The 22,916-nt window shown below is 36.2% G+C and overlaps 4 protein-coding genes and 1 non-coding gene across 9 annotated transcripts; 3 read left to right on the forward strand and 2 right to left on the reverse strand.

Moving 5' to 3' along the window:
* Nucleotides 1–296: 296 nt before the first annotated feature.
* LOC111305402 (large ribosomal subunit protein uL13w-like) lies at nt 297–2,229 on the forward strand. The gene is made up of 4 exons (XM_022902914.2): nt 297–631; nt 859–975; nt 1,065–1,152; nt 1,862–2,229. The coding sequence occupies exons 1-4, from the start codon at nt 360–362 to the stop codon at nt 2,003–2,005; spliced, it is 621 nt and encodes a 206-aa protein (XP_022758649.1). The 5' UTR covers nt 297–359; the 3' UTR covers nt 2,006–2,229.
* A 1,973-nt stretch (nt 2,230–4,202) lies between these two features.
* Nucleotides 4,203–4,284, reverse strand: TRNAS-UGA (transfer RNA serine (anticodon UGA)). Its single transcript has one exon. It is a non-coding gene; the product is annotated as a tRNA-Ser (tRNA).
* A 1,401-nt stretch (nt 4,285–5,685) lies between these two features.
* Nucleotides 5,686–11,946, forward strand: LOC111305401 (Leucine-rich repeat protein kinase family protein). Of its 3 annotated transcripts, XM_089751017.1 has the most exons (17): nt 5,844–6,292; nt 6,663–7,203; nt 7,285–7,438; nt 7,568–7,736; nt 7,810–7,927; nt 8,012–8,080; nt 8,186–8,254; nt 8,336–8,404; nt 8,559–8,630; nt 8,743–8,811; nt 8,884–9,119; nt 9,200–9,405; nt 9,742–9,868; nt 9,994–10,062; nt 10,532–10,721; nt 10,813–10,945; nt 11,501–11,946. In XM_089751017.1, the coding sequence occupies exons 1-17, from the start codon at nt 6,217–6,219 to the stop codon at nt 11,717–11,719; spliced, it is 2,586 nt and encodes an 861-aa protein (XP_089607143.1). In that variant the 5' UTR covers nt 5,844–6,216; the 3' UTR covers nt 11,720–11,946. The 3 variants fall into 3 exon arrangements, with proteins under 3 accessions (XP_022758647.1, XP_089607143.1, XP_089607142.1); XM_022902912.2 differs by having other exon boundaries at nt 5,686–6,292; nt 7,285–7,736; XM_089751016.1 differs by having other exon boundaries at nt 5,928–6,292; nt 7,285–7,736; nt 9,200–9,357.
* A 379-nt stretch (nt 11,947–12,325) lies between these two features.
* Nucleotides 12,326–17,770, reverse strand: LOC111305408 (uncharacterized). Of its 2 annotated transcripts, XM_022902934.2 has the most exons (10): nt 17,457–17,767; nt 16,397–16,735; nt 15,780–15,852; nt 15,538–15,650; nt 15,027–15,111; nt 14,772–14,844; nt 13,950–14,005; nt 13,145–13,210; nt 12,801–12,866; nt 12,326–12,728 (listed from the first exon to the last, which is right to left on the reverse strand). In XM_022902934.2, the coding sequence occupies exons 1-10, from the start codon at nt 17,642–17,644 to the stop codon at nt 12,648–12,650; spliced, it is 1,140 nt and encodes a 379-aa protein (XP_022758669.1). In that variant the 5' UTR covers nt 17,645–17,767; the 3' UTR covers nt 12,326–12,647. The 2 variants fall into 2 exon arrangements, with proteins under 2 accessions (XP_022758669.1, XP_089607149.1); XM_089751023.1 differs by lacking the exon at nt 12,326–12,728 and having other exon boundaries at nt 12,820–12,957; nt 17,457–17,770.
* A 34-nt stretch (nt 17,771–17,804) lies between these two features.
* Nucleotides 17,805–22,713, forward strand: LOC111305406 (uncharacterized). Of its 2 annotated transcripts, none has more exons than XM_022902927.2 (3): nt 17,805–19,555; nt 19,885–21,113; nt 22,431–22,713. In XM_022902927.2, the coding sequence occupies exons 1-3, from the start codon at nt 18,901–18,903 to the stop codon at nt 22,488–22,490; spliced, it is 1,944 nt and encodes a 647-aa protein (XP_022758662.2). In that variant the 5' UTR covers nt 17,805–18,900; the 3' UTR covers nt 22,491–22,713. The 2 variants fall into 2 exon arrangements, with proteins under 2 accessions (XP_022758662.2, XP_022758663.2); XM_022902928.2 differs by having other exon boundaries at nt 18,262–19,555; nt 20,014–21,113.
* The last annotated feature ends 203 nt before the right edge of the window (nt 22,714–22,916 follow it).

Below are 22,916 nucleotides of genomic sequence, written 5' to 3' on the forward strand. Positions count from 1 at the left end.
AAAATATTAAATATAAACCTTTAACTTAAATCTTGCATGCTTTTTTATCAACAGAAAAAATTAAGATCTTTTGGGCCCAAAAATGTCTGAATATGAGATCTTTGGGTCTGGGTCTGTCGGATTAAAGGCCCAAAGTCATTGGTATTTCATTTTACTAAATAGCGTATTTGATGACATGGCATAAGTTTACTGGCCTATATCCTTATTGTAGCAGACACTGCGTACATTTGACCGCACTAAATCATACTTCTAATAGTATTGAAAACCCTAGCAACCTCATTATTATATAAAACATATTTCTTCTCCATTTTGCGGCTCATAGAGTGAAAGGAACGGAGAGAAGCTCTAAGGTGAAAATAATGGTGTCCGGATCAGGGGTATGCGCGAAAAGAGTGGTGGTGGATGCCCGCCACCACATGCTGGGAAGGTTGGCTTCAATCGTGGCGAAGGAGCTGCTCAATGGCCAAAAAGTAGTGGTAGTCAGATGTGAGGAAATTTGCATGTCAGGCGGACTCGTTCGCCAGAAGATGAAGTACATGAGATTCCTCCGCAAACGCATGAACACCAAGCCTTCACATGGTCCCATTCACTTCCGTGCCCCGGCCAAGATCTTCTGGCGCACCGTTCGTGGGTCTGTTTTAACTTTCTCTCTCTCTTTCTATGGTTTTTTTTTTCTTTCCGTCTGATTTTAGAAAATCAGGAGCTAAAGTGAAATGGGTTTGTCGAGATTTATGTCTTATTTGTTTAAACGGTGAAGTAATGAGGCTAAACTCAAATAGTTAAATGCCTGCGTTTTGAACGCTAAGTAGAAATTTTTTTTTGATTTTGATGAGATTTAATGGTTACTGATTTTTGCAGAATGATACCACATAAGACTAAGCGTGGAGCAGCTGCTCTTGCTCGTTTGAAGGCTTATGAGGGTATTCCTAGTCCATATGATAAGATTAAGAGGATGGTCATCCCTGATGCTCTTAAGTAAGTTTCTCTACTGTCCTTCATTTTCATTATAATGTAATCCTCTGATTTTCGTTATAATCTTTACTGTTATCTTTAAATGTAATTAGGGTCTTGAGGCTTCAGAAGGGGCACAAGTACTGCTTGTTGGGCCGCTTGTCATCAGAGGTTGGATGGAACCATTACGACACCATCAGGGTGAGTTTATGTTATCATTCAGTGCTTTGCTATAGACCATCCTTCAATCTTTCTATGCCCTTATTTATGGGATAAGTATTATGTAACTTAGGGCTTAAAGTATGACGTAAGTCTAATGTTGGTTAACTTTGCATTTGCTTGTCAGCATATATTACTTGCTTGTTTAGTTGTTGAGCAAAACCTTCAATCGATTTATTTTCTTTTCCACTCTCTTCTGTTTTAGGACTTGGGCATGTGTATTCTTTTTGGTAATGTATTCTTTTTAGTAAGGGTGTGTATGTGAAATGTTGCAGAGAGGAATTGGTAATGTATTAGCATGTTAAAAGCTGTATGAATTCAGCTTTACTGATTTCTTATTAAAATTTTACTTGCATTGAGTAAAAAGGTCAGGAATTCTGCCCTTGATTCCTCTTGTTACGTTACTACTTTACCATTTTGGGGATCTGATTGGGTTTTGATTTAATCATCCTTTCTTTGTTAATGGTAAGAAATATGCAAGTGTTGTGAGTGTTGAGATCAATGTGGAAACATGGCAATGACATGCAGATTGAATTGTCAATATATGTTATTCATGTGAAGTGCCCTTAATTATGTACTGAGCTATCTCTTGAGATTTACTACCGAGTCATTCTTTTAAACCTTGAAGATGTGAAATTAATAGATGATAATTCCATTCAAATTTTGTTTGTAATTATACTGTGGACTCCAGGAGCTGGAGAAGAAGAGGAAGGAGAGGGCTCAGGTTGCATATGAGAGGAAAAAGCAGCTGAACAAGCTTAGGATAAAGGCTGAGACAGCTGCGGAGGAGAAACTTGGCTCTCAACTAGACATCCTTGCCCCTGTTAAGTACTGAATTTCTAGTGGCTAGCTAGTTTCCTACAATTTTGTTAAGGTTAGTTGTATGGTTTTGGTTTCTGTTTTATTCTGTTCTGAGATTTGGAGGCTGGAAATTTGTTGAATCTTGAGTTGTCCTGTTTTCTTAATTTTGGCCATAGGATTCTTTGAATATATTTCAGATATGCACTATCATGGTTTCATGCATTAACCACTTAATGTTGTGTTTGCTATTCAAATTTATATGCTGTGACCATTGATATGGATGTGTACGGGTTCATTGCAATACCGAGTTTGAAAAAAAACCATAGGCAGTATATAAATCATGGTTTGTTATCAATTTCCGGTTCCTAAGGAGTGCAATGTTGCTGTGCAGTCTGTGCTGGTCTAAATTCGATTTTCCCTTCCTAAACGATCACTCCCTGGCACTTGCCAGGAGTTGGGAAATCAGACACCGAAACTGGAGTATTGTTGTGGTGAAAGAAAGGGAAACTAACTTTAAAAAAAGCTAAATTATAGTTTAATAACAGTTCACAAATCTTTTCAATTCTGCTATACAGATTTAACAGGTGCAAACGTGACAGAATTTCCTTATTTTGTGAGAACAGATCCCTGAATCAAAGACGTATTCTGATGAGAAAACTCAAGTGGAAAGCTTTTGCTTATTTGATCCCAGACTTAGAAGAAATTAGTTGACATTTTTGTAAGGAAAAATTGATGGTAGAAGTTCTTGAAAGCACTGTTCCTTTACAGTCTCATTACAAATATCATATTGAAATGTCAATTGTTAAGGTTGATATTTCCTTTATGTGACATCTGAATAAATTCAATTTTAGGAACCAAATAAGACTAGAACGGCTGCAAATTGCTAATGAAAAAAGCTTATAAAATCAATGGTAGACAGAATTACAGAATGTTTTATAAAGGAAGAAGATTCTCATCCAGTTCATTCATTGCCTTTCGTCTTTGCTTTATCCTCTTCTCATTGCTGTCATGAACCTTATATAGTCATACTGTGCACGAAGTTTAAGTCGGTTATCATGTCTGATTTCATATCTACCTTTAGCTCAGACATTTTTTTGCATGTGCATCGCTAAAATCTTGGTAAATAAAATATCTATCATTAGTTTAGTGCTCTCAGAGGTTTTGTTGGAAGAAAAAGTCTTGTTGATACAGTGATGTTAGTTCAAGAAAATAGAAATAGTTAAAGCTACCACAAGAACCTTTAGCAAATAGATCATAAGCCTAAGTAGGATGCTTATTAGAAACTGGAATTTGGAGCAAGATATGCTTGTCTAAAGATTACTTCTTTTGCCAACAGTCATGTGTAAAGTGTTGGATTTTTATTTCCAATAAAAAAAAATTGATAATTTAAATGCAAAAAAAAAAGAAGACCTTTTTGTTGTTATTATGTCTGTTCAATTAAATGTGCTTGATAGTGCAGATGTTTTCATTCTAATAGATTTGCATATTTCTTTGAATGAATAAAGTATCATTTATTCAAAAAAAAAGTTCAAATAAGGACTAGTATAAAAATCAGAGTACCTGTATATGATTCTCTTCCTACAGGAGGAATTAAGATTTGGGTCAGCAAGTTGCCAAAAGTAACATCTAAAATAATCTCATCCTATACATCAAAGGACCTTCTTTTACTCCTCTTTTTTCCAAACAAGTAATGCAATACCTGAGCAGTCTTCTGTTGGTTTCATGCATTGCCCCCATTTTGACATGCAAGATGTTACATTTTTGTTTAAAATTTTACGGATTATGGGGAACTGAAAACATGAATATCTTGGTAATGAAATTTGCTCTGGCGGGAAAGAAAGGACAAAAGGCTTCGTCACCCTGGACCCCAAGTGCCAAACCTGGGAAGTCCGGGGTTGAAGTCTTAAAATCTTTCATTGGTATCACAAAGTTACTATTTTTTTTCTCCTGTTTGATTCAACTTGTTCAGTTAAGTAGGTTGACTTTTTTGTTTATCATGTTCTGATAAGACGATCAACTCTCAACCTGAAAATTGTTAATTGGAAAGTTCATCCATTGATCAGATTCTAATCATATTCAAGCTCGATAAAATGACCCTTTTGGCTATTGCAACAATAATCTGTCTTTGCCAGCGAAGCCTTCTTCAAATATTAAAGAATTCTAATTAACAATTGTTTTATTGATCTAATGTTGTATGTTGAGAACTTAAAAGTAGGGGTAAAAACAGACAGCGTCGACAGCAGGGTTCGAACCTGCGCGGGCGATGCCCAACAGATTTCAAGTCTGTCTCCTTAACCACTCGGACATATCGACCTTAGTGCAATAAAAATTTAACTCAAATTAATCAACTGAACTAAATTATTGCCTCGTTTGATTTGCCTCTCAACCCTGAAGAGTGGAGAGGGTACCTAACTACAAAGATAAATTTCTGTGGTCCAGTACTAAAGGTCTTCATTGGGGTCACCATGGTTTAGCTTCTCGGCTAGATTATTTTCTCCTCAAGTCTTTTCCTAACTAATCATGATCATCATTTCATTGAGCATCCAACTTGACATTCTTTGGTCTTTCACTAGTTGCCCTACATGTAAACAAAGTTCAAACTTAGAGGGGAAACAAAAGAAATAAAGAAAAGGAAAATGGAAAATAGAGGCACTTGCCTTAATCTAAAAGTAAATTGAACTCTAAATCTAAACCTTTCATCATAGCCGGTGCAAATCTAACTTTCGGCAATCATACACTCTTCCACTCTCAAGAAAAAAAAAAGAAAAAGTTTCACCATCTATATGCATTTGTTATGCATGTCATTGGTGCATTTGTTTTTTCCAGGTTCCTTTAAAACTGTCAAATTATTGACTTTGGGCTTCTTGGAAGAAGAAAGTAGGTTTTCTTTATCAAGAAGATACATTTTTTGGAGTGAGAATTCATTTGCAAGCAAAGCTGGAACCACAAAGTATCATTGTGTTGATGCGGGTCCGGCAAGCATCCTTTGCAGCAATATCCACCAATTTATATTAATTCAACAGCTGCTGTTTTGCTTTAACACTTCAACACACGAATGCAGTCAAGTCTCTGGCCCCAATATATATTTTATTAAATTATTGTCAATTGAAGACCAAAAAAATTTTGAAATCAAAGATCATAAAATCTTTGTAATATTTGGAAGTGGCTAGCCTTGTTCCTTTTCTTCTTCTCTTCTTATTTTAAAATCTTTCATTATATTTATTAAGCAGGTTATTTGCTGATGTAAATTTATGAGGGAATGCAAATATTTTCTTGGATGGAAAACAAAAAAAGTTTGCATGTATTTCAAAATGACATAATCTTTTCAATTTTAAAATTTAAGACATCTCAAATAATGTCCGAACATTCGATTCAATAATTGTTATATAATTTTTTTCCCTCCCGTTTCATTCTAATGTCAATTGCCTGAAGTTAAACTAAAAAATCAAACTAGGTGGCTCTTGAACATTTTCTTTGGGTAATACAGGTAGGGTTTTTTAGACATAATACTTATATCAGAAGACACGCTCCCACGTCGGTTTTAATTTATAAATTCAAAGTTTATTGTCAAGATATACTCTCATAAATATCGAATTTGATCACATATAAAGAAATCCCTTTTAACATTTCCTGTGGACAAAATGAAATACAAGCAAACACAGAAATATAGAAGTAAGGAGATATAAGAGGAGTTCGTTAACTGACATCATTTTCATGCTTTTCCACTTTTAAGTTGAAATTTTAACGACTTTGGTCCACAAGGAGAGAGAGAGAGAGAGAGAGAGAGAGAGAGAGAGAGAGAGAGAGAGAGAGAGAGAGAGAGAGAGAGGAAGTGGCACTTTTGTTCTTGCTCTTTGAGCTGCTTTTCAACTACTGCTACAATAGCAGTGATGGTGGCAGTAGTAGTGGCGTTAGAGTGCCTGTATATAAAAGCAAACAATTATCATCACCAAACCAGAACCATTATAATGAATGCCATTCTTGCTGCCCCTTAATCATCATCACCTGTCTCTTTAATCCTTGCATTACTTGCACTCCTCATTATTCAATCACTTTCTCTCTTCAACTTCTTACATTTACACCCCAGCAATGAGGCAAATTTAATAATTACCCTTTAATCCCACTCTGTTAACGTTTCATTCAGGACTTAAGGGAGTCTACTCTGTTTCTACTAAGAAAATCTCTCCATTTCTTTGAATAGATATTCCTTTGTTTTTGTGGGTAGGGAGGTTACTAGTGGACTCTATGGCCCTGAAGTGCTTCTGGGTCTGCTTGATTTTGTTCTATGGCTTTTGGGTAGCTGTTTTCTGTGATCAAGACGGTATGTCCAATTTGCTTTTATCCTTTTGGTTCTTCTGAAGTGTATTGTCTGGAAGCTCTTTTTTTGCTTGTGTAAAGTTAAGGTGAATTTGATCCAAAAAAAATTTTTTTTGGTTGCTTGGAATAACAGAATTTGAAATTATGGTTCTGTTTTAGGTAAATGATGAAAAAAGCAGTTCACATTGGCCTGTTAGCTACATTTGCCTTGGTTCTTACCACGATGTGCGAAATTTACAATTCAAGTTCTTTTTTTGTTTTTAAAGCTCTGATCTTCAAATCACTATGGAACAACCTGCTCTAACAAAATCTCAAAAACAGAATGTTGAGGCTTTGAACTTTGTCTTAATTTGCATTTGAATTCTATGGGATAGGTTTCTTGAGCTTATCTTGTGGTGGAGCTAGGAGTTTTGTTGATTCATCAAAGATAACATGGGTCTCGGATGATACATTCATTAGCACAGGCAACACAACCACCGTTGAGTATGTTGAGGGTAGCTCCTCATCCAGTGTTCCACTTCGATTTTTCCCAGAATCTCAAGGCCGCAATTGTTATAAGTTACCAGTAGAGAATATATCATCCATAATTCTTGTGAGAGCCCAATTTGTGTATAAGAACTATGACAGACTTTGGAAACCTCCAGCTTTCTCTGTTTCTCTAGGGACAGCTATCACTAGTACTGTGAACCTAACCAACAAAGATCCATGGACTGAAGAGTTCATATGGCCAGTGAGTAAGGAAACAGTCTCATTTTGCTTGCTTGCTATTCCGGACTGCGGATCTCCCGTTATTTCTTCACTTGAAGTACGGCCACTTCCTCAAGGCGCTTACCAAAGTGGCATGGAAGATTTCCCAAATACGTCACTTCGTAAGTGTTATCGAATTAATAGTGGTTACTCCAATGGATCGCTGAGGTAAGAATATTTAACAACCCTTCCCTGTAAATGGCTTCTGCCCTCTGTCAGGACGTTTGTGATTAACTTCAGTTAGAACAGGTATCCTGTAGATCCATTTGACCGCATTTGGGATGCTGATCGAAGTTACACACCCTTTCATGTCTCACCTAGTTTCGACATTCTTCTTAGCTTCAATTTGTCGAGTCAAAGGGAGAGCCCTCCATTGAAAGTGTTGCAGACTGCTAGAGTTCTGGTACGAGGGGACGTCTTACATTACTACTTACCTCTTGATACATTAGGGGACTACTACATTGTTCTCTATTTTGCGGGCATTCTTCCTGTGTCTGCTTCTTTTGATATACTAATTAATGGGGATGTTCAGCAATCAGAATTTACTATAAGAACCTCAGAAGCCAGTACTCTATATTTTAAGCAGAAGGGAATGGCCAGTCTGGATATTGCACTTAGGAGCATCATATTCTACCCTCAAATCAGTGCATTTGAGGTTTACGAAATTGTCGATATTCCACCAGAGGCTTCCTCAACTACAGGTGGAATTTTCTTGTGTAAATCTATGAGTTTTTCCTGCTGACTAATGCTGACTCCATTCTGCATGACTTGCAGTTTCAGCACTTCAAGTTATTGAGCAATCTACTGGTTTTGATCTTGGGTGGCAAGATGATCCATGCTTCCCAACTCCATGGGATCATATTGAATGTGAAGGAAGTATAGTGACATCATTGTATGTGCATATTTCAACTGTAGCTTTGGACTTTTCTGTCTTACCTTTGAGAACTACTCATATGGGCTTATAATTTTCTCTTAGGGACCTTTCGGACATCAACTTGAGGTCAATTAGTCCAACGTTTGGTGACTTGCTGGATCTTAAAATCCTGTAAATGTCTTTGGCTGAAAAACTAGTTTCTTTTTACTCTTTAACATTATGGCATCCTCAAAATAGGTACTTCCTTGTGCTAATATCGGTGATTCTATCTTTCAGGAATTTGCATAACACATCACTTTCAGGAGCAATACAAAATCTGGGCAGCCTGCAGCAGCTTGAGAAATTGTAATGTCTTTCAAAGTGTTCACCCTTTATTAGTATCTTCAGATAGCAGGACTAATAATATATCTTGACTAAATTTCTCAGGAATCTGAGTTTCAATCAGTTAACATCCTTTGGTTCTGATTTAGACAGCTTGGTTAACCTTCAAGTTCTGTAAGTTGTAGTCAAATATTGTTTTCTTAGGTTGTCATACAATAATTTCTTTATTGATTTCAGAGTTTGAAGTTTTTCCACTATATTTCATGAAAGGAATATGATAAACGACGGTTGTACTAATACTGCATTATTCTTATTTTTCTACATGGAGGGACTTGCATAATAACAGTTTACAGGGGATAGTTCCAGACAGCTTGGGAGAGTTAAAGAATCTACATCTACTGTAAGTGACTTCAATAAATATTGTATCAATTGGTGAAGAACCAAATATGCAGTTTCTTTGTGATGGCCCTCTGTGTTTCACTTGATGTAAATCTGCGTTCTGCATTCTTCAGGAATCTGGAGAACAATAAATTGCAAGGTACCCTCCCCCTATCTTTGAACAGAGAAAGTTTGGAAGTTAGGTATGGCACTGATATTCTAGTTTTTTGTCAACCTATTTATTCACATGTCCTGATGGATCAATTTTTGTGCAGAACATCAGGAAATTTGTGCCTTTCCTTCTCGACAATGGCATGCAATGATGTCTCATCAAACACTTCAATTGAGACACCACAAGTTACTATTTTTACCAATAGGAAGCACACTCAACACACGCATTTAGCAATTGTACTTGGTTCAGCTGGGGGAGCCTTATTTGCTCTACTCCTCATTTCTCTTTTAGTATTATTGTACGCAAAGAAAAGGAAAACTGAAGCCACATATGCTACAAGTACGTAATAGTTATTCACATCATTGTTATCTTGAAAATTGACAACTTGATTCTTATGTGCACAATATTCTCATATTCAGGGGCAGCAATTGATATGAGAAACTGGAATGCAGCAAAAATTTTTTCCTACAAAGAAATAAAACAAGCTACAAACAACTTTAAGGAAGTCATAGGTCGGGGTAGCTTTGGATCTGTTTACCTTGGAAAGCTATCAGATGGCAAACTGGTAGCTGTAAAAGTACGGTTTGATAGAACTCAATTGGGTGCAGATTCTTTTGTTAATGAGGTTTATCATCTAAACTTCTCTGCAATTTTTGTGTCTCACCTTAATGCAATGTAAGCTTAGTAATTTTCTCAGTATTCTATTGATGAACATAACTGAAGACTTTATACAGTCATCTCTAGATCATTGATTATCTTTAAGTGTATATCAATTAGACTCATTTTTTCTTGATCTAGAAAGAGCTGTCAGTCTGCGCTGTTATGCATGTACATCTGTAGATTAAATCTAAAGTAAAAAATTTAATTCTCTAGTTTATGTATGATGTTTTGCTTCATTTTAGATCTAATCCTCTCATTGGTCCTGTAAAGTTGCCTCATCGTCCATAAGGATTGGCTGCAGGTTCATCTCTTGTCACAAATTCGTCATCAAAATCTTGTGTGCTTGGAAGGATTTTGTCATGAATCAAAGCATCAGATACTAGTCTATGAATATCTACCTGGTGGATCACTGGCTGATCACCTGTATGGTATGTTTTTCTTGAATACAAGATTTACCATTTTCATTTTGCAATTTTTGTTACATATCCTTTATATCTGTTCTTCTCATCTCCCAAAATGCCCTGCCCTGGTTCGTTCTTAATGTTTGTTACAGGTCCAAACAGTCAAAAAGTTTCTTTAAGCTGGGTTCGGAGACTGAAAATAGCTGTTGATGCTGCAAAAGGTATGTCTAGTATTCCGTTTCTAGCCTTCATGTAAAGTTACTTAGGAGAGACAAGAGCTGTGCAGATGAAAGGTTCATGATGTCCCAGGCACTTTAGCAATGGAAAAGGTTTATTTCTATGGTTTGAAGTTTTCATACCAGATGAATTAGGCTAGATATCATAGCTTATTCTTTTTCAGAAGTAAAGATCCTTCGATACAATGATGAGATTCTGGAATTCTAGATAAAAGATTTAGCCAAATACTCTTCATAAGATTATAATATTCCAATACAGAAGCAGTCCTTTCAGGGAACGTGTGAGTTTCTTTAGATATTGATGCCATATTTTTGGCATAATCTTCTTGTTTGCCACAATGGTATAGTTCAACATCTATTAGTGGAACTGTGGAAACACCAGGAGGTCCAAAATTTTGGAATAATTACTGCTATTATTTTTTCTTGCCCACCATCATTAGCCTTTTCTTTGAAGGGCTGGACTATTTGCATAATGGGAGCGATCCAAGAATCATACACCGTGATGTCAAGTGCAGTAACATCCTTTTGGACAGTCAGATGAATGCCAAGGTCTGTGATTTTGGCCTCTCTAAGCAAGTAACTCAGGCAGATGCAACTCATGTGACCACTGTTGTCAAGGGCACTGCTGGCTATCTAGATCCTGAGTAAGTCTTAGTTAAGTTTATTTAATTGATGCCTTTACTGCAACGACTCATGATCTCTCATGTCTTTATCATTGAGTGATTTTCTCTACAGGTATTATTCCACCCTACAGCTGACTGAGAAAAGTGATGTCTACAGTTTTGGGGTTGTTCTTTTAGAGCTCATATGTGGAAGAGAACCACTGACTCACTCCGGAACTCCAGATTCCTTCAATTTAGTGCTATGGGTAACCAAAATTTTCTTTGTCTTTTATCTTTTTCCCGTTTCTTCTGTATCTTAGCTATAAAACGGTGCATGAAGGTTTGATCTTGTTACATCACATATATGTTTTTTATTCTTTTATAAAAAATAAAAGAAATAGAGAAGGAATTTAAAACTGTGAATAGTTTCACAATTGCTTTTTCTTCACAGGAATTTATACATTTCATTGTCACTCAGGTGTTCACAAGGTCAAATTGTTTGCTTCTAATGAAGCATACAATTCACCGGGGGACATACTTGTCTCAGCATTTGTCAACCAGTAGTTTACATTTTGTAAAAGTACTTGCTTCTTAATTGTTCATTATAATTCAAATCCTGCACATTTTCAGCATGATTGCTGAGGCATCAAGGATTTAAGATGACAAATTAGTTCAAGCATGTTACTAAAATTCCTAAAACTAAGGGTCTAGGTCTGTGCAAAATCTTAAATTCTATAGATTTGTTTATACATGCATAAATTTTAAACTTCTATTGTAGTACTTAGCTCCAAACAACTGGTTCATATTTGAATGAATTGCAGGCAAAGCCCTACTTGCAGGCTGGTGCATTTGAGATAGTGGATGACAGTTTAAAGGGAAGCTTTGATGTGGAGAGCATGAGAAAGGCAGCCTTAGTTGCTGTAAGATCTGTAGAAAGAGATGCATCCCGGAGACCAACTATGGCAGAGGTATTGGCAGAGCTGAAAGAAGCCTACAGTTTTCAGCTCTCATATTTGGCATCTTTGGGACACTCAGGTTGAGCAAGCAAATGAAAGATAAAAGAATGTTTAAATTTATATTAGAACTTTGACAACTTTTCCTACAGAGCATGTAAAAAGAGAGTTGGTTTTTGGCATAACTATTTTCAGAAGAGGCCTTATATGAGGGAAATGAAGAGTAAGTTATTGAGCACAAGGTTATTTCAGAGTATTTACAAGAGTGTATATGTGTCTATTCTGTCAATGGCAAGCAATAATAAGTTTCTTTTGTTTGAGAATTTGCCAACCATCCAGCAATGGAGGGGAAAAACATGAAGAACTGCTACATTCATTGCCGTCTCCATTATGGTTCAGTAAGGGGACTAGCTTCAAATAATCTTATTATCTTTATTGCTTATTTTGGCACTCCAGGAAGTTGCAATCTCAATAGTGTCATCATGATCCCTATCTGCTCTTTACTTTCCCTGAATATAATGCAATTTCAATAGGATATAATGCAAGTTACCAGAGGGTGATTTTTCACTGAATGTTTGAACCGGCTTATGAGTAATGGAAATCTGCACTGGAAGTTGGGATAAACTAATAAGCGCAAAGCACTCACAAATGGACATAAATTTTGTTAGCAAGCACCAGGATACCAACAAACAATTTTGTCCGAATAAATCTCTTTAAAACATAGCACATGTTGCAATGTTTCATGGATATAACTTGCAAGGAAAAGGGCAGCAGCCCTCAGTTATGTTCCATTATCTTTACAGCAATTCTCATTGTGTGAAATTTATATATTTTCTGTCCCCGCCATATGGAAAATTAGTAAGTATTTAAATTGAAAACGTTGAACGGGGATGGATACTCAACTAAAAGTTGGAACAACCATCCAATCAAAAATTAGTCGTATGCCCTCTGCATTTCTGAATCTGATAGCTTCTATCCTCTATTTATAGAACTACGGTTAAGCAATTTGACAGAGCTAGGCTGAGTAGCGGCGCTGTAGGTAAAGAAATAATGCAGTTGAAGCAGCCGCAACATATGGAAACACAGTCCAAATTCCCTGTATGATTTTATACATTAGATATCTCTGTTTAAAAAATCAAATGTTCATGAAGCACAAGAACCTCCTTACCACTACTGTGGCAACAGTTGCAAGGGCAAAGACAGGGCGTTTCCTCATCAAAAATCCAATTCCTAGCTGGACTCCAGAAAAAGAAGAGAACATAGCATCAGTTCCAAGGAATAGCAAGTTCAAATACTTTTCCATGTGCTATTCCAATTTACAATACCTATATTTTTCAAGAGAACTCTATCAAAGTTTTATACTAGAAAAGGTTAATAGATTATTGCTTAATTTAACTGTGATTTGAAAAAAAAAAAGAGTCAAAGACACGAAAAGACTATAACACAATGGTCCATTCAAGAATATGTGAATGTGCAAAATCGCAAATTATTGTCGGCTGAAAATGACTTAACCTGAATTGGAAGAGTGACCAAGCCACCGCAACAAACTCCAGCAAAGAAGAATTCAGGAGATATTCCCTTCATTATTGTAAAAGCATATCATCACCTCAATTATCAACATGATTGACAGCCAGGCAATAGATATATATGGTACATATTACAAAGGAAATGAAAGGCCATGTTAAACTAACGCAGACATATATATGAAACATATGCAGCAATGAAATCATTAGATGATACTTCCAGCCATCCGCACTGAATTACCTATCAGCTTCATATTCATTTAATAACTCAGGTTCCTCTTGATTGCATAATATATAGTTACTCCTTGCAATTTTTATTATTCCAGATTCTCAATTCCAAATTATGTATGCTCCAGATTTTTTCTTACCACCATGTATCTGATCAGTCTTTATATGAGAAAGTATAGCACACCATCATTCCACTCACTTATCAGTTCATGTCACACCTCAGTAAGGACCAAACACATTCTTATGTTAGTTTCCACTTTCCAGCATCTTTTACATCTCTTATCAGTCTTATCATCTTTTAAGCATTGAAATGGGCATGTTTTGCAGTAAAAGCAAGTAAACTTCATTCCTGACCACCGGCATTGCTATCGAATCACCAGCAATACATCCTCCACATGTAAGATGCTGCTTAATGGGTATATAGATCATTAATTCGTGTTTCCTAAAACATCTGGTTGTGAACTAGTGATAGCATAATGATGGATCATGTTTAATTAACAGATTTACATTAAGCGAAATAAAAAGTCACTGTTACCATGCAGAGAGAAATAAAAGTAGTTACTAACCAGGGACCCTGCTAGGAAAGCTGTGGGATTTCTTACTCCTAGGGAAAATCGCTCTACTGCAGATCAGAATACAAGACCAGTAGAAAGGGTAAACTAACTACGAGAAACAAGTATATTAAAGCTCAAGCACAATTCATCAATATTAATAATTGAAGAAATTTGTCTCATACGATTACAAATATTCTAAAATGTTAAAAACAAAATTAAAATATGAAGAGTATGCAAATCCATTTTTAGAAAAAATCACCTGCCTTCTCTATAAGGGCTAATGGTGAAAAACATTTCAGTTGTAACTTACATACGTGTTGAGAGAAGCATGATAATAAAATTAAACAACTTAAATTGAGCATTCCAACTCATTTTCGGGGAAAGCAAGATGTTCTAGTTTCAGTAGAACACAATATAAGATGATTATAAATGAATATCCCTGATTGAGATATCCTAAATTTGTTCTACAGAAGTTGGACGACAAGATAGTCCTATTGATTTCAGCATTACTGAAAACCCTTGTCTAAAGAATCAGAACCATAAAAGTTTACGAACAAGTCCATCAACATGCATATTTAAGAGAACTGTAGATTGATCATTACCAGAATTTTGATAGGCAAGGCTATGCAGGTGTTATATCATTTCCTAGTCATTTACATGGCAGTTTACTCATTGCATTTGGTATAAGGTCAAAGAAATTTGTAAAAGCCTATTGAATACTGTCAATCTAAAAGATCATTATATTTGAATTGACTTCTGGTCACTGTGAATCGAATTAGATATTTCCACGTTAATCATGCAAAAAAGCATGGTAATGAAGCTCTTGTAACTCACTGAAGCCTATGAGATTGCCATATTTTTGAACAACACATGTGATATGCAACAACTTCTCTTCACTGATCCCTACCTGTAGTCAGCATCAATATTAACAAAAGAAATAAATCATTACCTTGCAAATGCAGAAAAGGTAGATTCTCAAAATAGAATGAGCTAAATCATAGCCAAGCAATAAATTAATGTATTTGCCCATAAATATGTGCAAGCATGCATAGAAATCCTTAAGACCTGATCAGAAGGAACACAACAAACCTTTGAACAAACATCATCAGATGCTCCACTTTGTCTAAACAGACTACCAAGGTAAAATGGTATCATATCACTGATGCAAACTCCCCTAAATTTTCAAGTTGCCATGTACAATGAAGAAGAGAAAAATTAGAGAATCATAAGCAATAATGTCATAGAAAAGGAATAAAGAACATGCCATAACTAGGTTAATATTTAAAGGACTACCTATAATGTCAGGCACAAATTTAGACACAATGATTTTAAAGTGGTAAAATTAGTGGTTAAAGGTAGATTATCCCTGAGAGTTCTCTGCCTCGGACTACTTAAGCCTCAACCTCCTTGGGATTCTGGCTCAAGGCTTTTCCTTTCATCCTTAATATCTTTACCTTCATGGTGTAAGCCTCAAAACCTAAAAGCCTTAGGTTAAAATTTAAGCACATTGTCATTCAAACAATGCGTGCTTATCTAAGTTAATTATCATTTTACAAAGTAAAATGCAATAAATAATAAGATTGAGTGAGCAGCCACTAACCAGTATACCCAGAGAACCGTGGATATCATGTAGGGAGCATTTCTTGAGAGAGATTCAACAAAGGAATGCCATGTTCCATCCAATGACAGCATCCGTGCCAAAGTTATGCCAACCTAGATTTTGCAAACAAAATTTAAAATTTAAAAGGAAGTGCTTAGTTAAAACCAGAAACCTAACAAAAACAACGAAAGCCAGCAAATTTTTGAGTCAGTGAAACATAAGTACCAGAGCAAAGGACAGACCCAGATATTTAAAGCCTCTTCACTAATGAAAAGTCCACAACCAGCAGCCATAAGCAACCAAAAGTAAATCCATCTGAAACATGGCATTTAGGGAAAAACTTCAGAACCATTTTATTCAGTGACATACATACTTGAGAAGCAGAGGCATAGCCCAGACAAGTTTCAGGAAAAAAGCCTCCTCCCCCGTATTCCCCCGCCCCAAAAAAGAATCCCGAAAAGCTAGTTCCACCTCTGCTGAGAAGACAATCCATTCTTGCCTAATCTTTCGAACCACAATATGAATGAACACACACATATAAACAGAAAGGAAATGCACCACCATTCAGTCTTTACTTGCTTCCACCAATAGATTCCATCAACCTCTAGTGTCAAATCTCCGTAGGTTTAGTAGGAAAATGCTTCCGCCTATAGATTCCATCCCCCCACTAATTTTTTCCTCCCTAACCCTGCCATTTCTATCCTCCCACTTTTCTCTCCTTTTAAGACTAAGGTGTGGTTAACAATGCAAACTACAAGGAAGGAGAAATTTTAGAATTGCTGTTTCTTATAATAAAACGTGGTCAAAAAGCTGGAAAGAGTTATGGCTTTTGATGATCATTCAAGCTCAGGAGGCATACCCTGGTGCATATTCTGGAAGTATAAACCTGTACCCAAAAGCTTTGAAAGTGAAACCAACAGAGGAATCCATAATCGATGAGGATGCACCTTCAACCACCCGTTGAACTCCTATCAATGATCCAAAACTAGCTCCCTTGAGGCCAAACGATATGGCAGTAAGAGCTGCAGCTGCACCTAATGCTACCCCTAATTTTAGCAGAAATGAACTTCCTTTCCCAGCAGTCCCACTGTTTTGATTTACAAGTACCTCATCAGCAGCTCTATCTCCTTGCTCTAGCTTATCTTTAGGTTCTGCAGCACTAATATTTTCTCTATCTTCATGCCGAAAACTCCTAATCCTGTTTGCAATAATGTGAAATGCATCATTTGTCATGCATCATCTCCATGAACTAGTTGGATAAAGCATGACTCTTGCTCTCTAGAATAAAAAATGAATTGACAGAGTAACATTGGTGAGAAACATTATTTCTCTCATTTGATGGTGACTGCACTTTGGCATATACTGCAAAACCTTTTAAGACAAGAAAAATGGGGCCTCGTGAGGGAAACCCATAAATTAGAGCATGTCAAGTGATAGCAAGGATGGAGAAGTATTGCATACATAAATCTGAGATGTCTTGGTGAAGTAGCCATTGAGATCCAATTTAAACTAGCATAAAATAGTAGTTCATATTTCAGAGAAGCCCTTGCCCAAGAAAAATGGTACTGGTACTCAAACTACCCAACAAATTTACCATCTAACCATATCTATGAATTATCTACCTCCATAAAAACAATTACTCTTGCTAAACTAAACTATTAGCATTGAGGCATTGACCTATCAGCCAGCCACTGGTCAACAAACATTAACCCTTAATCTATATAGTCAGTAAATGATGTAATTGGATAACTGGTTGAGTTATAGTAATGGCTCCATAAAATCAAGTAGATTAACTAATAATCAAGAATGAAGTTGTAACCGGTAGAATCCTTGAGCTTGAGCATGCCAGATATAACTATGCCATAACAAACTCTTAAAAACCAAAAAATTAAAACCAAAAGCAAACAACTGAAAGTAACCTGAAAGTTGACTGTCTAAAGAATTGTAAAGCTGATAACTGTCTGGCTCTGGCATTATCAGAGAAAACTAAGAAAGGAAGAACACTGAAGCAACCCGGCTGCTCGAGAGGTCGTCGATGGAATGAGCTGGGGACTGGTTTTGAAGGGTGTAAGGAGTAGCCATTGGAGAAAACTGCCATGATATACATTCTTGGAAGCTGTTGAAACAGATGCTAGGCCTGGAAATGAAATCTGATAAGAAATTTTGTGAGGTGAAGGGTCGGGTTCAAGGGGTGCATGTGGCTTAGTTTGAATGGTGGTTTACAGGAATAATGGGATAAACCTTTTTTATTACATAACTGCCTTCACATGTGAGATTCTATCATTTCTCTGCTTGGAAAATGGATCTTGTTTTTCAGCCATTTATTTTTTAAAACTTTTTTGATTTTGATAGAATAAGAAAGTTGATTATTCATTCGACCAAAAAATTAGAAAAAAAAATCCCTGACCATTCAGAATTCGAAAGTTAATTAGAACCACTATACAGGCATAGCAAACAAAGATTTTATCATGAGCGGTTAATTAATCGGTATTGAAATCAATTTTAAAAGACTTAAAAAAAATAAATTTTGGTTTTTATCCAATTGATTGACTTAACATAAAAAAAATAGGCTTTTTTTTTTTTTTGAAATCACATAAAATAGGCTTCTATGTTCTTCTTAGAAGGGAAAGTCTGAGACTTGGTAAAATGTGGACATACTCATCCAAAAACATTTTTTTGACATGGTCTAAGCGGCACCGTTGGTCTTGTAACGAAGTACAAAATGACGTAGCACATAAACAGTTGACAGCAGTAATCTTTGTTCAGACTTAGGACAAAAATCGCCAACAGAAGTGTAAGTCGGTGACTTACCACTTCCACTTTCCACTTTCCGATAAAGATAGACAACCACTTTGACATAACCGTAACTATTATAACCTTGGAAACCGACGGCTCTTTCACTCTTGTCTGATGCCAAGAAATTTCTCCGAGCTTTGATTCTCGTCTTTCCTAACTTTGGGATTCCGGAACCTGACTTCTCTTGTTTCCTTAGCGCCTAATTTCCCACTTCATCTCTACGGCTGATCAACTCAATTCCCTGTAAAAACCCAGGTTTTTTATCAGCTTTTCCTGGAAACTAAGCTACTTCTTTTGATCCTAAGGAATTTCCACTATTTTTTTTCCATGAAAGTTCTTGAGTTTTGGAATTCATTATTTTCTTTCCTTTGTCTTCATGTACTATTCAGGAAGTTGAACTAGAATTGAATTCCTTGTTGTTATTGTATTTCTCATGGTGGTTGTTTTCCAGGGCTAATTCTTGGCACCAAATTGTTATTACTTTTTTACTTTTCTTGGGTTTTACTCAAAATTTCATGTACTAGTAAAATTGGATTTCTCTGCGGATTTTGAGCTCTTCAAATTGTAATGGTTTCCCGTACAATTCCTTCATGGACCTTAATTGGTCTTATAAGAGCCTTTCTTGACCTTGCTCTAGCTTATTTCCTTCTATGTGGATCAACCTTGGGGTTTTTTGCTTGGAAATTTTATAATGTTTTTGGACTTTTCTTGCCTTGTCCTTGTTCTGGGTTTTTTGGGTACCAAAATAGGAACCTCTGCTGGCATAAGCTGCTTATTCAATGGCCAAGAAAAAAGATTTATTCTGTTCAAAAGCTAGCTTTGAATAGGTTCCCTTTTATCTTAGTTTGGTTCAACGATCAAGAGTGGAATTCCAATGCTAATTCCATTACAGATGGTAGATTTGGCAATGGGATCATTGAATTGGAAGGTGATGCATGTTCTAGTTCAACTTTAGGTTTAAGATTGCAAACTACGGTGGATAAGGAGAGTGGATATGATGCCAAGGGAAAGAAAATTATAAATCTGAAGCAGAAGTCTGGAATTCGGCGACGTAGGAGAGCTGCTTTTGGTTATGGAAAATCTTCTCCAGTGTTATTTTCTGGCAATTTCTCACCTGCTGTTGCAGGTGTTTCATGTTCCTCTTATATTAATGGCGGTGAAACAAGAAGTGAAATTAGTGAAAATTTGGGTCCAGCTACTGAAATAGAAGATAGTTTTCCTGGTAAGTTAAACGTATCCAATGTGAAATCTTTTTACTTTTAATCTTTTTTCTAAATTGATATTTTTAGCTTCAAGTGTCAAATTTTTATGTGAGTTTCTGCTCATTTATAGGAATGCATTATTGAAAATATTATGAAATTTTTCTGCTAAAATTTTAAATGCTTATTCTAAAACTGATAGAAGATTTATGATTTTTAACCAATTTAGACAGGTTTTGTTTCCCAAGTTAAGGAAATCATTCATGGAGTTGAAATATTCATTGCATTTTGAACTCTTATGTATTGTATTAGCATTTCATGTGTATTGACCTATGTGAACATTCCATTTTAGATGATAAAAATACTCAAACTGGCACTAATATGGATGAGGCTACCTGGCATGGTTTTGAACTAAGCAATGGAGAGGGAAAAGGTTCAACTTTTATAAAAAAATCCACTTTTAACACTAATGAAAAATTAGGGTTTACTGGAGATGAAGCAAATCGGATCAGAATGTTGGAACAAGCTCTTGAAGAAGAAAAAGCTACCCATGCTGCTCTATACCTAGAGTTGGAGAAAGAAAGGGCTGCTGCTGCTTCTGCTGCTGATGAAGCCATGGCAATGATTTTGCGTCTACAAGAGGATAAGGCATCAATAGAAATGGAAGCAAGGCAATATCAAAGGATGATAGAAGAAAAATTTGCTTATGACGAAGAAGAGATGAACATTCTGAAAGAGATCCTTGTTAGAAGGGAGAAGGAGAATCACCTTTTGGAGAAAGAAGTTGAAGCTTACAGGCTGATGAATACTCTAGGAGATGAGCAGGAGTGTGATTTTAGTTATACTTTGAGTACAGGGGGAGAAAGGCCTTCGGTTTCACTTCATCTAGATGAAGATCCACTGCTAATGATGAAACAGGTGGGAAATAGTGGATCCACTGGAAAGAAGGAAGTGGGAAAAGGTTGTTCTTGGCCTTCAAAAAATGAGACTCCATCATCTGGGAAACGAAGTCATACTGCAGCAGTTTATTTAGCTGGGAAAGTAGAGGGACAAGATGATGATGCCATAGCATGCCAAGCAATAGCAACCAAAACAGCCCAAAATTTTGGTGGCATTGAGAAAACTTCTTTAACTAGAGAAGAGCTTGAGAGAAATGTAGAATTTGGTGAACCACTAGGCAGCAATCTGCACGATTCCACGTTTGATATGGAACCAGCTATTTATGATGTCCATGTTGTTGATGATAAAATGGATATTCTGAAGGAGGAGAATAAAAAAGAAAGTAAACTGCCAACTGGTTCTGCATTAGATCACGAAAACTTGCTATATGACTCGGGGAGGAGCTCTTCTGCAGTCAGTAATGAAAGGTTGGGGATTGATGCTGAAATTGAATGTCTTAGAGAAAGGCTGCGAATAGTGCGAGGAGAAAAAGAGAAGCTAACTTTCTCTGCGGATCAGAGGAAAAGGGTAGATACCCATTTGAAACTCATTGAGGAGCTGGTGGACCAGCTTAAAGAATTTCAGCAGCTAAAAGATCCTGTTCGACAGAATTCTTTACCTCCTTTATCTTCGTCTTCTAAGGTGTGTCACAATTCAATTTGACTGTCTTTAATTTATAAATCAAGGGCAAAGTATTGTTTGCATGCTTGTTTAGCTATCTTCTGGTCATGATAGCTTTATGCTGTTATTCTTGCAGTAAATTTCCATTTTTCAGTTCCTGAAAGGGAGCAATCTGGAGTCTGGTTTTTCTCCTATAAAAACAACAATGACATGATTATTTGTGTTGATGCAGAATCTTTGTAAATTAGGAGTTCCATTTCTCCATGGAAAGTGGACAACTCAAGTGAGTGAATGTCCACTGAGTTCAAGTAGTGTACGTGTAAAACAAAACTGACCATAGTTTTCAGATAGTAACAAATGACAGCTGCGATTTTTCTGTTATGTCAATTGCATGATCCTTCTGCATGTGTTATTATTTCCTTAGTAAGCTAATTCTTTAAGCGTTTCAGAAGTGTTTCTTACGCTACCTTGAGTCGAAGTGAAAAAGGAACTCTTTGAAAATCAATATAACATTATACACATAAGCAACTTTTTCCTTCATGTCTAACTCTGTTGATTAATCACATGATAATGATTGGAAAGTAGATTTTGAAGAAAGTTGTTTTCCATTTTCCACTACTATTTTCTCACAGAACTTATTAACAGTTAGGGGGCCTTTACACCATTCCTTACTTAGAACTTACTTCAGTACTGCTTTTTAGGTAGCACGGATGTGTCTTTTGAGGCTTGATGCTAATATCACGAAGTGTAGTGTCCTTTTCCACACCATAGGGAACTTTGTTGTGAGGATTTTAACATTATATATATTTCTGCTTGTTTCAAGATAATAACTAGTTTTTCTTGTCAAAATAGCTCAAAAGTCAACTAAATCATGTATTGTTGGGATAATGTTAAGGCAGCTTTGTATCAAAGCTGTTACAATGATAGAAAGGGACCATATCATCACCCTGTGAAGCTAATGCAGCAGGAGTAACATAATTATATGTTTAATAATAATTTTTAATATCTTATAATTAGCAGATTATTAGAAATTTGGATTTCAGGGTGGGCTCGAGCAGCTGTATCTGTATATAATTTTGCCAAAATTGAGAATTTTCTTATTATTTAGATGTCAACCTTCAATTGAGAAAAATATGCCATATTCATTTGGTGATTTGGAAAGTACTTTAAATGATTTTGTTGCTCCTTGGAGTTGATGGACATTTATCTAGGTGGTCGGAACTGAGTCCAATTAGGGTTCCATCTCTGTTGAGGACCCATATTTTACATCTTTGTTAATGTATTCTTGTCCGTTAATGTTTCTTTCACATTTACTAATGATAATCCCTCTATTTTCAGGTCAGCTCCGATAGGCGACGCTGCCGAAGTGCATCAGATGAATTCTGTGATAGTGCCTAAGCCACGTACAGTAGTTTATCAAATTCGGGAAAAATCTTTCGTTTTGCTCTAGGTTTGTGTCCAGTCCCTTTTCAGATTGTTTGTTAGAAATTTGTTGATAAATCCTGTAAAGTCCAAACAAGTTAGTTGATGTAGTTGGTGTCTTTTGCCTGTTGAAAACTTGTATACAAACCCTTTAATGTTTTAGTTTCTATTAAATCGAGTAGCTTCAAAGTTGTCTCTAGGCGTCCATTGTCGATCCCCTATAAATAAATAATAATCAAAGCCAACTTTAATCACTTGTTTGTCATTCCTCTCTCCGAGTGCAAAGGGTTAGGCCGAGGGCTGCCTAATGGCTGTAATTATTGTGCGAAATGAACATTGGGGCCACCATCTCCTTGATGTATTCTTAATTTCAATCAGTATGTACTTATTTGTTTTGATTCA

This window comes from Durio zibethinus, chromosome 21 (genome assembly GCF_047325235.1).
Source record: "Durio zibethinus cultivar Kanyao isolate XHJ-2024 chromosome 21, ASM4732523v1, whole genome shotgun sequence".
Lineage (NCBI taxonomy): Eukaryota > Viridiplantae > Streptophyta > Magnoliopsida > Malvales > Malvaceae > Durio > Durio zibethinus.